Here is a 12641-nt window from a genome sequence, read left to right on the forward strand (position 1 = left end):
CAACACTGCTGAGCTGGAGTTTTTCTTGCTATCAAGGATTCCTTACCAGGAACCCAGGCCCAAGTATGGTCATCATAACTCTGCATTTCTTCAGATTTGTCAATTCTACTTTGTCATCCTAGATGAGAGGTGATAGATCTTCTCCAACCCTGACTATAAGTAACACTGGAGCATGATCCTGAACCCACAGAGATCAGTGGGTACACCAGAGCCCTGCATTGGTGCCAGGCTGCTTCAGAAAATTAGCATGCCTACCTCATGTACTCGTCCCTACATGTCCCCAGAGACTTCTTTCTTTGATCGGAGGTGATCCAGTTCAACCCATACAGCACATAGGGCTGCAAGGTCAAAAGCCAACTTCAGGAGCTGGAGAAAGAGCTGAAAGCATAAGAGCATTTGGTGCTCTCCCACGTGAGTACAACAACCAGTTATAATGGGATCTGTTTCCCTCTTCTGTCCTCTTCCGGAACTGCAGTCATGTCTAGCACAGATATACAATAGGAAAAATACCCATTCACATAAAGTAAAAATAAATAAATCTAAAAAGAAAAAAAGTACACCAATGCATGGTCAAGGCCAACAGCATCTACAAAAAGGTATTTCCCAAAGTGACTTGGAAGGTCCTTATCTCTGTTGTGTGGTTATTAATGACGATGCATTGCAAAAATAAACAGAGGCAGATAGCTCTGGGTTTCCTGATTTTTTTTTAGACTCTCTTAATGAATGGTTTTATTTCCTGAGAGTCTATAGAGCAGTAAAGGTGCATTTCTCAATAGTTCAGTCCTTATGACCAATTCATGAAAGTGTGTCTATAGAGTACCATATTTTAGGGATAGCTAAATGCATGACAGCATGGATATAGTATGGATACTGAGTTCACCATAAAGTGTGTATCCAGGAAATAAACATGGCAATCCACACCCAAGACACCATTTCCCTGTGTCACCCTGGAGAGTAGGAGGAGATTATGTAGAGAAGGCTGCCTGGAAATTGCAGAGATCCATCTCTAAGAGTGAGAACTAGGGTTACAGGAGTGTGACAGCCCACACGAAAAAACAAACTGGTCGACGTGTGAAGAGTTTGAAATTACTTTTTATTTCAGTCATAAAGAATATATTTTTAAAGGGGGCTTCAAATGGGTAATAAAAAACGGTAGCCTTAGCAACTATTGAAAATCAATAACAAGAACAAATAACAACAAAATAACAAATCGATAACCAAAAAAATTAAGATACAGAACCTAAACCAAAAATCAAACACAAAATTAATCTATGCATAATTCTCTCACTGCAGACTGAGCAGCACAGACCTGGAGCCTGTGACTGGCCTTGGACAGATGGTAGGTAGCAAGGGAGTCAACGATTGCAACAGCCTTTTCAAGATGAGCATAGCCATGCCTCTTTGGGGCTTTATAAGTCAGTTTTCACCAAGTTCAAGGATAAAAACGTTACAAGCTCTGGCTCAAACACTGTTGAATTCACTTGAGTCATCTTCACTAAAGTATTCTTGATGGTCCATCAGGACGAGCACTGATTTGTACACCCGGACTCCTAGTGGATGCCCAGTAGCTCTGGCTATGCTTCAGCATTTCTTCAAAGCCCTCTCCTATTCATCCTTAGCAAGAGTGGAATCCCAAAAACCTCCATGTGCAAACACACCATAAGGTCTGCCTGGGCCAAGGCTTTTCCTCAGCTGCAATCTTTCCATCCCAAAAAGATAAACCTTCTGAAAGTTCAACTTCCTAATGTACACCAATCCATTTGCACCATCCAGTTTCTGAGTCACCCTGGTGGTTGTTCCCGAACCCTACAGCTTTTTCATTTTTTATTTTTAGGCATCCTGCACATAGTCATGCATGTCTGGATATAGTTTTCCTTCCTCAGCTCTGAACTGCATGCTGATCCTCATGCACTTAAAGCTTTGTCCATTCACAAGTCTCTACATTTTGCTTTATACTAACTCCTGTTCCATGTATTAGAAGCATACACCTTCAAATATAGCATCAGGTCCTCTCTTTATGAAACATGCTTGCTTGCACACCTCCTCTTCCCCAAAATAGAACTTTTCCAGTCACCTTTATGCTTAAGATAAGCCCATTAATACAATATGATTCTCTCTGTTGGGATTCATGGCCGCATGGTGAATAAATTGTAAGTCCTGAGGATCTGACTTCATCCAATATTCAGAAAGTGAGAATTGTCCCAAAACTCAGGCTTATGATAGATAGGGTTGTGATATATGTAGGTCATCTGGGGTCATGTCTGGATCTCATCAGCTGCAGGCACAACACTGGCGGCACACTCAGGCCATGCTCCCTGCAGATCATGATGCTGTACTGTCTAGTTGGTCTACTATCACATGATGCACAGGTGATTCCCTTACACCTTTCCTTTATACTCAGCAAGAACTCATCCTAAAGCTGGGGCTGGAAATCCACCTCCCTGCACTGGATATAGGGTGCCATTCCGTCTTTGGAATGGCACATTCTATACACATGCCATTCAGCTGATGTTCATGTGATCCATAAACACCTGACACAGCACTTGAGCATCAGAACATTATCTGAGCTTTCTCAACCAAATGACTGCTAGGTCCTATCACTGGTAAGCCCTTGGCTTACTCATACAGCACGCTTTGAGACACTAAGGGAGGTTTTCTGATGAATTACCGCCCTCTGCTGGCATAATATACTCAGACTTGGCTACCTGATCTGTGAAGAAGTTCTGCAGCAGGATGAACCTGCAATGTGTTGGCCACTATGAAATTGTTTCAGTCAACATTTGCCTGTGTGATTATTCAAGACCCACAACTCCATAAGGATCATTGAATGTCTACAAAGGTCCAAGGTGACTCTGACACTTTCTATTGATCCTTTTCAGGTCTGATCCCTTCAATCCAGATGTGAAACTGAGAATCCCCATTGGTCCTCCTAATGGAAGATGAAATAACTCCTACATGGAAAGAGGGACTGTTGTCACATCTGTGGGGACTGTCTTCAGCAGTGCTTCTGCATGTCATGGAGTTGGTCTGATTCAGCACTGCACTGGAGAGAGAATCCTATGCTTTTGGGTGTGGTTTGTGTGAATAACAGCATGATATCAATAAAGTCTTCCAAAATGAATTCCTGGCACAAATGGAGTGCTGAGGACTCAGTCAGCTTGTGAAAGTCCTTGACCATAAACTGATATAGTAAGTTTTATATTCCAACATCTCCTCCCTCCATGATGTTTTATTCCTCATTGGGGCCAATTGCTGGTGGATGTCAGGGTCATGAGTAATTATTTTGTCAGATTTCTGCCTTATTTTTGATGCTTTCTTTTCTTCAGGAGTACTTAGCCAACAGACACATGGATTAGATTGGGTCTAGGTGACCTGGAGGTCAGATGGTTTTTGCTTCATGGTAAGTTCAGAGCTATGATGGGGTTCTTTTCTGAGGAGGCCTTGATCCTAGGGTGAATGATGCCATATTTCAAGATGTCTGCCTTCCTTTGGCTTCCTCAGTTTCTCAAGGAGTGTTGTCATTAAGGAAATGGAGTCAAGGCCCAGAAGCAGCCATCCTGGGTTAATGGCTAGGCATAACTAAGGCCTATTCACACATAGGAAATAAAATAATAGGGAGAAAGTGCATCATAATCCAGAATTTCCCAGAGATTGGGCTCAGCAGGTGGCTCCTGGTTTAACAGCTCCTTCTGAAGCAGGCTTTCATCCTGGGCTGTGGCCTGTTCCAGCTCATGTGTCAGTTTCTCTGACCTAGGAGGAAAAGGCAGTTAGGACACAATCCTGCTGGGGACCTGCCATTGTCAGATGTTAAACAGCTGCATCCCACCACCTCAACTGTGCTGGATGCTCAACATGGATCTTTTGACTGAAGTCATTGTTTGTGTGAGAGTCACAAGAGTAGTTAGGCCTAGAACTTTCCTCAGCCCTAAACACCTGTCAGAATTTGACTGAGAAGTATTTGTTCTCTGTTCTACTAGAAAGAAAGGGTCTTTCTCTTACTGTTTAGGGACATCATTTTGTAAAAGTAACAACTTATTAATAACATAGTCAACAGCACAGGAGTGATACTCAATATTCATGATGAATTACTGATAAACCACATCATTTTATTGCTAGCAATATTGCAGTCTTGCATTCAGGACAATCAAACAAGGTCATGATGATAGCTGAGGATCGTGCCCAGGAGGAACCATGAACATGACCAACATGCAAGACAGAATCAGTCAGTAATCCTAGGACAGCATTTCCTGAGATGTGTACCTGAGAACACTGGCCTTGATGGACTCTGGGATCAAAAAGAAACTTGTGATTTCCTTAACCAGAGCTACAAATCTGCATCCTGACTCTTTTCACAGTCTGTAACAGAACACTCCTGAAAAAGTTCTGATCTTCCCTGCAGCTAAGGCATTTGCCTGGGTTCATTCTGAAAAGTCCTTAACCTATTCAATCCAGAGAACACTTGTCCCAGGAAATGGGAAAATGCTGCACAGAGCAGTATTCAAAGGTAGGAATCTCTTCTTTACAGGTGATGTTCCTAAGTGAAAATGAAATTTTAGCAAGGCCTGGTAATGCACAAATTTGAATTCCATCACGTGGAGGCAGAAGCAGGCAGATCTCTGTGAGTATAAGGAAAGCCTGCTCAGGCCATACTAGAGTACTCAGAAGGGAGAAAGGACACAATTACTCAGACACACTGAGTATTAAACATATTGATTCCTGGACAGAATTGTTTGTTAACTCAACCTGAAAAATACTCTGAAGTGTTCTTGCCCTGCTTGTAGCTGGGAGCCATGCATTTGAGCAGGAGCCCATAAATGACAGTGATCCCAGGTACAATGTACCCACTTGGCTCCACCTGCTCCCCCAGCCTGGGTTCCTACCTCATTTTGGAGACCTCAAAGTGATGCTGCAGCTTTTCTGCCAAGTCCTTTTCCTGGGTGATCATCTCCTTCTGTTTCATCAGGACCTGTAGGCTTCCCTCTAATCTTTCAAATGCCTGTTCATTAGAACATTGTGTTCTTAGTGGAGAGTTGTATACAGACATGCACAAAGTGTCATACACATGAAGCACATACAAAAACTCAAAATTGCATACTGGTAGGTGAGGCAAGCCAAAAGATCTTAAACTACACTCACAGAAAAAGAAGTGAGCAGAATACAACATCATGCAAGATGAACATATGAGTAGGCGAAGCACACCAGCACTTTCAGAAGAGTCTCACAACTCTGCCGTCATTCCTTGAGGATTAATACTGCTGTGGGGAGTGAGCTCTGTTTGATCAGACTCTATTGAGATGGCTAGAGAATTTACTTCAGAAGCAGCAAAGCGTCCACCCCGGCATTCAGCTTGTCAAAAGCCCTCATTTGTCCAGTCAATCAAATCCAGATTTTATTCTCCGCAATGGTAGAGCTCTCAAGGAGCACTCACAGAAAACAGGGCTCATGAGCTGCTACTTTGGCTTATGTCAGTGTGAACCAAAAGTCGGTCAAAGGGAAGAGAACACATGGGGATTCATGAAGAAAGGAGAAGGCCACATGCCACCCAAATCTATGACTATGAGTAGAACTCCTTTGGCATTTACATGGGATACTCCTCCTTGTAAGCTGCTTCCCCTCTGTAATCTCACATTACCCCTGCCAATCACATGAGCCTCAGGACCCACAATTCACTCATTCCAAGCTCTGTGCATACATCCTACCTATAGTAATGACATGTGGGTTTGATATGTTATTGACTCATTTCCCTCATTGGACCACAGTTTCAAGCACAGCAGCAGGCATGGTTTGCCAATAATTTAGTTTCTCAGAAGAGGCTAACTTCCCAGAAGTACTTGTGCATGGACACTGAAGTGAACACCTCAGATGGCATGAGGTGGGTGGCTGGATGGGAGCATGGATGAGTAAGGTGATGGGTGAAAGCACAGGTGGGTGGATGGGCAGACAGACACTCCAATGGGCAAATGGTGCCAGACTTTAGACTAACCCACCTACCTGCCCCTACCTGTTGTTGCTGGGTCTGGAGGTAACTGGGCTCTTCCTCTTGGTCCTCACTGATCAATTTCAATGCCTCCAAGTGGATCTTCAGCAGGACCCAATCCTCTGTACGATTCTGGTTCTCCTGCCTCAGCATGGCTACCTGCTCCTTAAGCTGAGTATGTTCCATGAGGACCTGGCTGTGCAGACCACTGGAAAAGACCCTCTGTAGAGTAAGGCCCTGCCAGTCTCCTTCTGCCTCCCCTGCCTCCACGAACCTTCACGACAAATAGCCCCAGGTTCTCAAGAAGACGTAGCCAAGAGCCCAAAATAGCCATGACAGCTACACTCAAAAGGCCAAATAAGAGAGCAGCTAATTAAAAAAATCGAAATACTTCAGAAAACCCCAACACTAATAGGGATCTATGTCCTTTCAAAGGAAAGAGGAGTCCCTTAACTGTCCTGAACATCAGCAAGTAGTGGACAAATACCCTCTGAGAGAGGACAGGAGACCCAAGGGGAGTTTATTCTATCTACTGTTTCCACAGAAACCAGATCTATAAAGCCTAGGCCTGAGCTCCCAGATGCCCAGGACTGCCTGACATTCCCCTCATAGTGCAAATCACTTGTCTTTTCTTTCTTTTTACTTTCCTTTTCCTTTCTTCTTTCTTCCTTCCTCTCTTTCTTTCTTTTGTTTGTTTGGTTTTTGAAACAGGGTTTCTCTGCTTAACAGTCCTATCTGCCCTAGAACTCTCTGTAGACCAGACTGGCCTTGAGATCACAGAGATCTGCCTACTCTGCCTCCAGAGAACTGGAATGGCACCACCACAGCACAGTTTGCTCTTCTACCTAGAGGCTCCTGAGGCTCCAAAACAATGGTGGGAGGAGTGGATAGTCTCTTTCATCCTTAGCAAACTAAGTGCAAGTGACACAAGTCAAAGAGATGCTTGCTAAGGTGCAAAAAGGACAGAACCAGAGCTGTGGACTCTCCAGTCTAGAGACAAAGGAAGGTAGAGATGAGCCACTTTGGAAATCAATATGGTGCTTTCCTGGAAATTTGAGAATCAATCTCCCTCAAGACCTAGCTATACCACCCTTGGGCATATTCCCAAGGAATGCTCAATCATACCACAAGGGCATATGCTCAGCTCTGTTCATAGCAGCATTGTTTGTAATAGCCTGAACCTGGAAACAACCTAGATGCCCTTCAATTGAAGAATGGATAAAGAAAATGTGTATACATATACACAATGGAGTACTACTCAGCAGTGAAAAACAATGACATCAGGAGGTTTGTAGGCAAATAAATGGATCAAGAAAAAAATCATCCTGAGTGAGGTAACCCAGACTCAGAAAAACAAACATGGTATGTCCTCACTCATAGGTGGATAGTAGATGTAAAACGAAGGATGACTAGACTGCTACTCACAACTCTAGGGAGGCTACTTAGTAAACAGGACCCTAAGAAAGACACAGGGATCACCCAACAACAGAAAAATGGATGAGATCTACATGAGCAAATTGGATGTGAGGGAGGGTAATGAAGAACAAGGGTTAGGGGAAAGAGAGCTTAGAGGAGTGGGAGATCCCAGCTGGATCAGGAACAGAAGGGAGAACAAGGAAAGAGAGATAAATTATAAATGAAGACCCCATGGGAACAGGAAGAAGAAAAGTGCTACAAAGGTCCTCAGAAATCCACAAAGATACCTCCACAATAGACTACTGGCAATGGTCGAGAGAAAGCCCAAACTGATCGGTTGGCCAAACACCCTAACTGTCATGGTAGAACTCTCATCCAATTACTGATGGAAAAGGACACAGAGATCCATGGCCTGGCCCCAGGTGGAGCTTCGGGAGTCCAACCAGTGAGAAAGAGGAGAGATTATATGAGCAGGAGATGATGAGACCATGACTGGAAAAAGCAGAGGGACAAATAGCCAAACTAGTGGAAACACATGAACTATGAACCAATAGCTGAGGAGACCCCAATGGATCAGGCCCTCTGGATAAGTGAAACAGTCTATTAGCTAGAACTGTTTGGGAGGCCCCTAGGCAGTGGGACCTGGACCTGTCCTTAGTGCATGAGCTGACTTTTTGGAGCCTGGGACCTATGCTGGGATACTTTGCTCAGCCTGGGTGAAGGGACAAGTGTACTGGACCTGCCTCAACTGAATCTACCAGACTGAGCTGAATCCCCAGGGGAATCCTTGCCTTCGAGGAGATGGGAATGGGTTATGCATTGGGGGACAGGGGAGGATTGTGGGATCGTGAGAGGAGGGATGACATGGGAATCTGTGGCTGATATGTAAAATTAAATTAAATTATAAAATTAAAAAAATAATGATAATAATAATAAAAGAAAGACAGAGATGGCCACTCATCAACTATTGGGGTCCATGCCAACAGGCACTTACCGATACAAGACCGTCAGATTGGCAAGCTCATCCACCTTCTCTGAAGCCTCGGTGTTCTCATTCTGCAATCTCTGTAGGTCAGTCATGACCTCCTCATGCTCCATCCTCAGATCTTCATACCAAGTATTTGGCCTGTGGCAGGGTAAGCACCAGGAACAAAGAACTTTATGAATATAGGCCTCAAGGATCATGTGAACACAAGCTGTTGTCCTGATCTACTATAACACAGAGGAGGTCTCATTCTGGTTACAATGTACTTGAAACTTCCTGGTGCTTAATTAACTTGTAATCCTGGCCCAGGCCAACAGAGACTGGGTGTTCAGATGGAGGGTGTCCTTGCGGCATGAGTCCAATCAGTAGGCCTGGAGAGGCATCTAGCTCTCTGTTCCCAGGAGTCTATGCTACAGGTCTTGTCCCACAAGAAACCTGCAATGATGTTTCTCTTGTTTCAGGACAAGGGTTCTTGATCCTGGCTCATTACTACCACACAAATGGATAGAGCACATAATTCTGGAGATGAGACCCAACATCAGGACAGCTATAAAATCTCCCCAAGGGATTCCTATTTGGCATCAAGGTTAACAAATAGGACAAGAGCAGAGCTGCTTAAAGTGAGGATCACAGATCTCATATCAGCACTGGCATCACCTGGAAGTGTGAAACAGGCAAATCATCAGACCCACCATAGACGCCTGGCTCCCAAAGTCTGGAGGGACACACAAACTTGCAAATGCTTGTAAACACACAGACACAGACAGAGACAGACAGACAGACAGACAGACACACACACACACACACACACACACACACACACACGCCAGCACACATGCTCCCTGCATGCAGGAGAGAGAGAGAGAGAGAGAGAGAGAGAGAGAGAGAGAGAGAGAGAGGCAGAGAATGCAAGAAAGAGTAAAGGAGAGGAGAGCACACATGGGATACTGAAGAAATACGTGGAGCAATATTGTCTAAGAGTATAATTCACAAGAAATAGAAAAACAGTGACGAGCTCCAGGACTATCAGTCACTCATTGAAATAAATCAAGTAGGATCAGGTCTGACAACCTGATACCAGGATCTTCCAGCACACAATTACCTACCAGGCAAGTTCAAAGCCTCACACAAACTCACAGCAGCTAGAATCTCACACAAGCCATGTCATGGTCTTTTCAAGTGCATGCTGGGAAATCAAACAATACTGCACCAGTCCCTGAGTTATGTGACTCAGACTCCAGGTTGGGTTTTCACTGGAGGAAGCAGAATAGTTAGAATCCCCATCTCCCTCCCGCCCAGGTTTCAAGTTCTGCCTCTCCATTGAGAGGCATTTAGGGACATGAAGTTGGGCACAGGGAAACCCTGAGGGTTCAAGCTCCTAGAATCCAAGATGTTAAAATGAAGATGAAGGTGACTTTGCAGATGCAAAATTGACACCAGGAAGGTTGAAACAAGAGATACCTATTGTTCGCAGGTCCTTTCCTGATGAAGAACAGTTGATCACGCAGTTGATTTCTCTCCTTTGTCATCATCTGCAGCTCCATGTTCAGCCTCTGCATCTCCTTCCTCATCCCTTTCTTGGTGAGGAGGGTTGGGTGGGATGAGGGCTCCATAGCAGCCTCTGAGGGTAGATGAACAGAAGTGAACTTGCATAGTGACAAGGCATAGAGGATGGACAGACAACCAAGAGGCCTAAACAGAAAGATCACGTCTGCAACCAAGTGACAACCCAAATATTTGAGGATAGGTTAAGATGTACTCTCTGTGGATCTCAGCTTTCCCATCATTGTGTAGAGATGTGGCTATGTAAGCAGCCAGGGGTTTCCTCTGTCTCCCTACACATGCTTCAGGGAACACAGAGATGGCTTCTTCAGGCAAATTCATAGCAGCACAGGATGCAACATGCATGGACCCAGAGCCCTGAAGTCTGCCTGTGCTTTCAGAAGCCAGGAGAAAAATAACACTGCACAAGCACTCAGGTGCTGTGGACAGTCCAGATCTCCTGCCTGGTCACTCCAGGCCCATGGCTGGGATTGAAATGTCATGCAGAGACACAACATGCTTAACAGACTCACCAAGTCAACCCACTACCAGCCCAGATAATTCAGAGCTTGTACAAAGGAGTCAATCTCTGTCATGGTCCCACATCTCTACAGTTGTTTGACTACACTAGAGATCTACTTGCCATCCTCAACTGATGATTCAGGACCCTAAGGGACCACTGTCAAGGATAGGTGGTCAGAGGAGTCTGCTGGACAGCCTGAGGACATGGTGTCTTGGCCAGAAGCACTTGTCTCTCCATGTGACTAGTGTCGACAGCCACTGCATCTAAAGGAAACTACCGAAGCTGAAGTGCAGTGATGCCTGGCCTCAGCTGGGGACACATTAGTCCCTCTGCCTCCTGCTTGTCTCCTTCTGTCCCCACATTACACCCCCAAGACTCAGGAAAGGTAAAAGATAAGCATGCCCAGCATAACAGCCTTGACCTTGCCAGATCCTGGCTTAGAGGAGGAACACACTAATATTCAGGACCCTGGACTTTTAGGAAATATCAGAAACATGGAAGTCCATTTGCTTCTCAGAGGTACCAGCTCCCCTGCCCCATTACTGGAGGGCCCAGGTCTAGCCCACCTCCTCCAGGAAGTCCCCATCTCCTGCCCAGCACTCACTGTGCCTTCCCCAGAAACCCTTTTTGGTTGTTTTCCTCTGAGACTCAAGGCCAGCCTCCTTCCGTCTCTCTCTGTTCTCCGGATGTTCTCCATTCTCTCTTCCAAAGAGACCCCTCAGTCTTGCCAGCAGCATGTCTATGCTCTACCCTGTAGGCACTGAAGGATGCCCTGAGGCAGTTGGTGTCGCTACAACACTGGTGACATCACGGGATGCCATGAGCTCTCCAGGATACAATAGAATGTCCAGAGAAGGGACTGCTGATGTCATGGGGAACAGCCTTTGCCACCCTGCTAACTGGTTCTCCCTTAACTGATACAGAAGCCCAGGTTCACTTTCTAGAAGCCTCTCTTGGAACATGGAAGAAGCCATTCAGCACCTCCTCCTTCTTAACCCTAATTCTCTTCGCTTCATTGGAAGCCCCATAGTACATCCCATGTTGTGAACTTAGCCATACTATCAAAACACTGTCCAGGAATGTCCCATTCCTTCTTTTGTATCCCTCTGTTCATCAATATGATCAATTAGATACTATAGAACCACAGATGATACCCCAACTCCTTTCATTCAGAATTCTAATTAGGATGGAGTTCAGACACTTACATTACTGATGAGTACCATGATATACTATCCAAAGCCCAGATTTGTTATAGGACTGGGTGTAGACAAGCAATATGTTGCTGTCAGTAAGAGGTCCTGCCCAGGACCTCTGACCATAAGAGACTTTAGAGGAACCACCCCCCCTCTTTTTCAAGACTGCTAGTGATAGAGTACAGCCTTCACTCGGAGCCACGGTCTAAAGAGCCCTTCAAAAGGGACTCACATTACTAGCAAACTACACGTTTCTGTTTTCTTTGTGTTTAAGGCAGTTAAATTCAAATAGACAGTGCTTAGCCAGGGACTAGCCATGTCATCCCGGACCTCACATCCTAGGTGCTTTTCCAGGAATTCATTAAAGCTGGTTTTCTTGGTTCTACAGCTTCTGGTTTCAATGTAAAATAACAACAAACACTGAATATCTCTCAGACAGAACAAATAAATAACAGTAATGTATTTACGTGAGCACATCAGTGGAAATCCAGCCTGAGAGTGGAAACCAGGACTGTGTCCTGACCTCTGTGGGCCTAGACAGGGAGGATTGGGCTCATGTTAGCATCCTCTGCAGAGACAGGGTGAGGTGGAATGGACACTGACCAGGCTGAACAAACATCCTGAGGCCTTGCAGTTTAGGTTACAAGCAGACTCCCAGTCAACCTTCCAAGGAGTTCCTGCTGAGGTTATGGTCTTTGTCTGATCCTTTGCAGCATTTAAAGTCATGCAGGACTCTGTCCGGGGGATATATAGTTCTTGCATTCAGCAGCTGACAGGACAAGGAGCCATGGTAAGTAATGGTGACCTCCTGCCAAAAGCTATGTAACAAGAATAATGTAAAATACATTTTTGTGGAAGATCAAGGGCCTCCTGGCTAGTTTTAGAGACCTGTTGGCCTCAAAGTGCCCAGTTCTTTGGTTCCCAGGATAATGCCCTTAAACATACCTGGAACCAACATGAACTGAGGTCAGATGGCTGGATTCACAGAGTGGAGGGAACATTACT

General features: G+C 45.0%; 1 protein-coding gene across 1 annotated transcript; it reads right to left on the reverse strand.

The window, feature by feature from the left end:
• Positions 1-1072: 1072 nt before the first annotated feature.
• Positions 1073-11258, reverse strand: LOC143266824 (disks large homolog 5-like). Its single transcript, XM_076544624.1, has 6 exons — positions 11048-11258; positions 9840-9999; positions 8388-8519; positions 6002-6185; positions 4881-4996; positions 1073-3750 (listed from the first exon to the last, which is right to left on the reverse strand). Exons 1-6 carry the CDS (start codon positions 11178-11180, stop codon positions 3591-3593), a joined length of 885 nt encoding a protein of 294 aa, XP_076400739.1. The 5' UTR covers positions 11181-11258; the 3' UTR covers positions 1073-3590.
• Positions 11259-12641: the final 1383 nt, after the last annotated feature.

Source organism: Peromyscus maniculatus, chromosome 9 (assembly GCF_049852395.1).
Source record: "Peromyscus maniculatus bairdii isolate BWxNUB_F1_BW_parent chromosome 9, HU_Pman_BW_mat_3.1, whole genome shotgun sequence".
Classification (NCBI taxonomy): Eukaryota; Metazoa; Chordata; class Mammalia; order Rodentia; family Cricetidae; genus Peromyscus; species Peromyscus maniculatus.

Coding starts and splice junctions, on each gene's coding strand:
- LOC143266824 (XM_076544624.1), bottom strand. CDS start 11,180: ATGCTGCTGGCAAGACTGAGGGGTCTCTTTGGAAGAGAGAATGGAGAA. Junction 10,000..11,047: donor GGGTTTCTGGGGAAGGCACA/GTGAGTGCTGGG, acceptor ATCTACCCTCAG/AGGCTGCTATGGAGCCCTCA. Junction 8,520..9,839: donor AAAGGACCTGCGAACAATAG/GTATCTCTTGTT, acceptor ACCCTGCCACAG/GCCAAATACTTGGTATGAAG.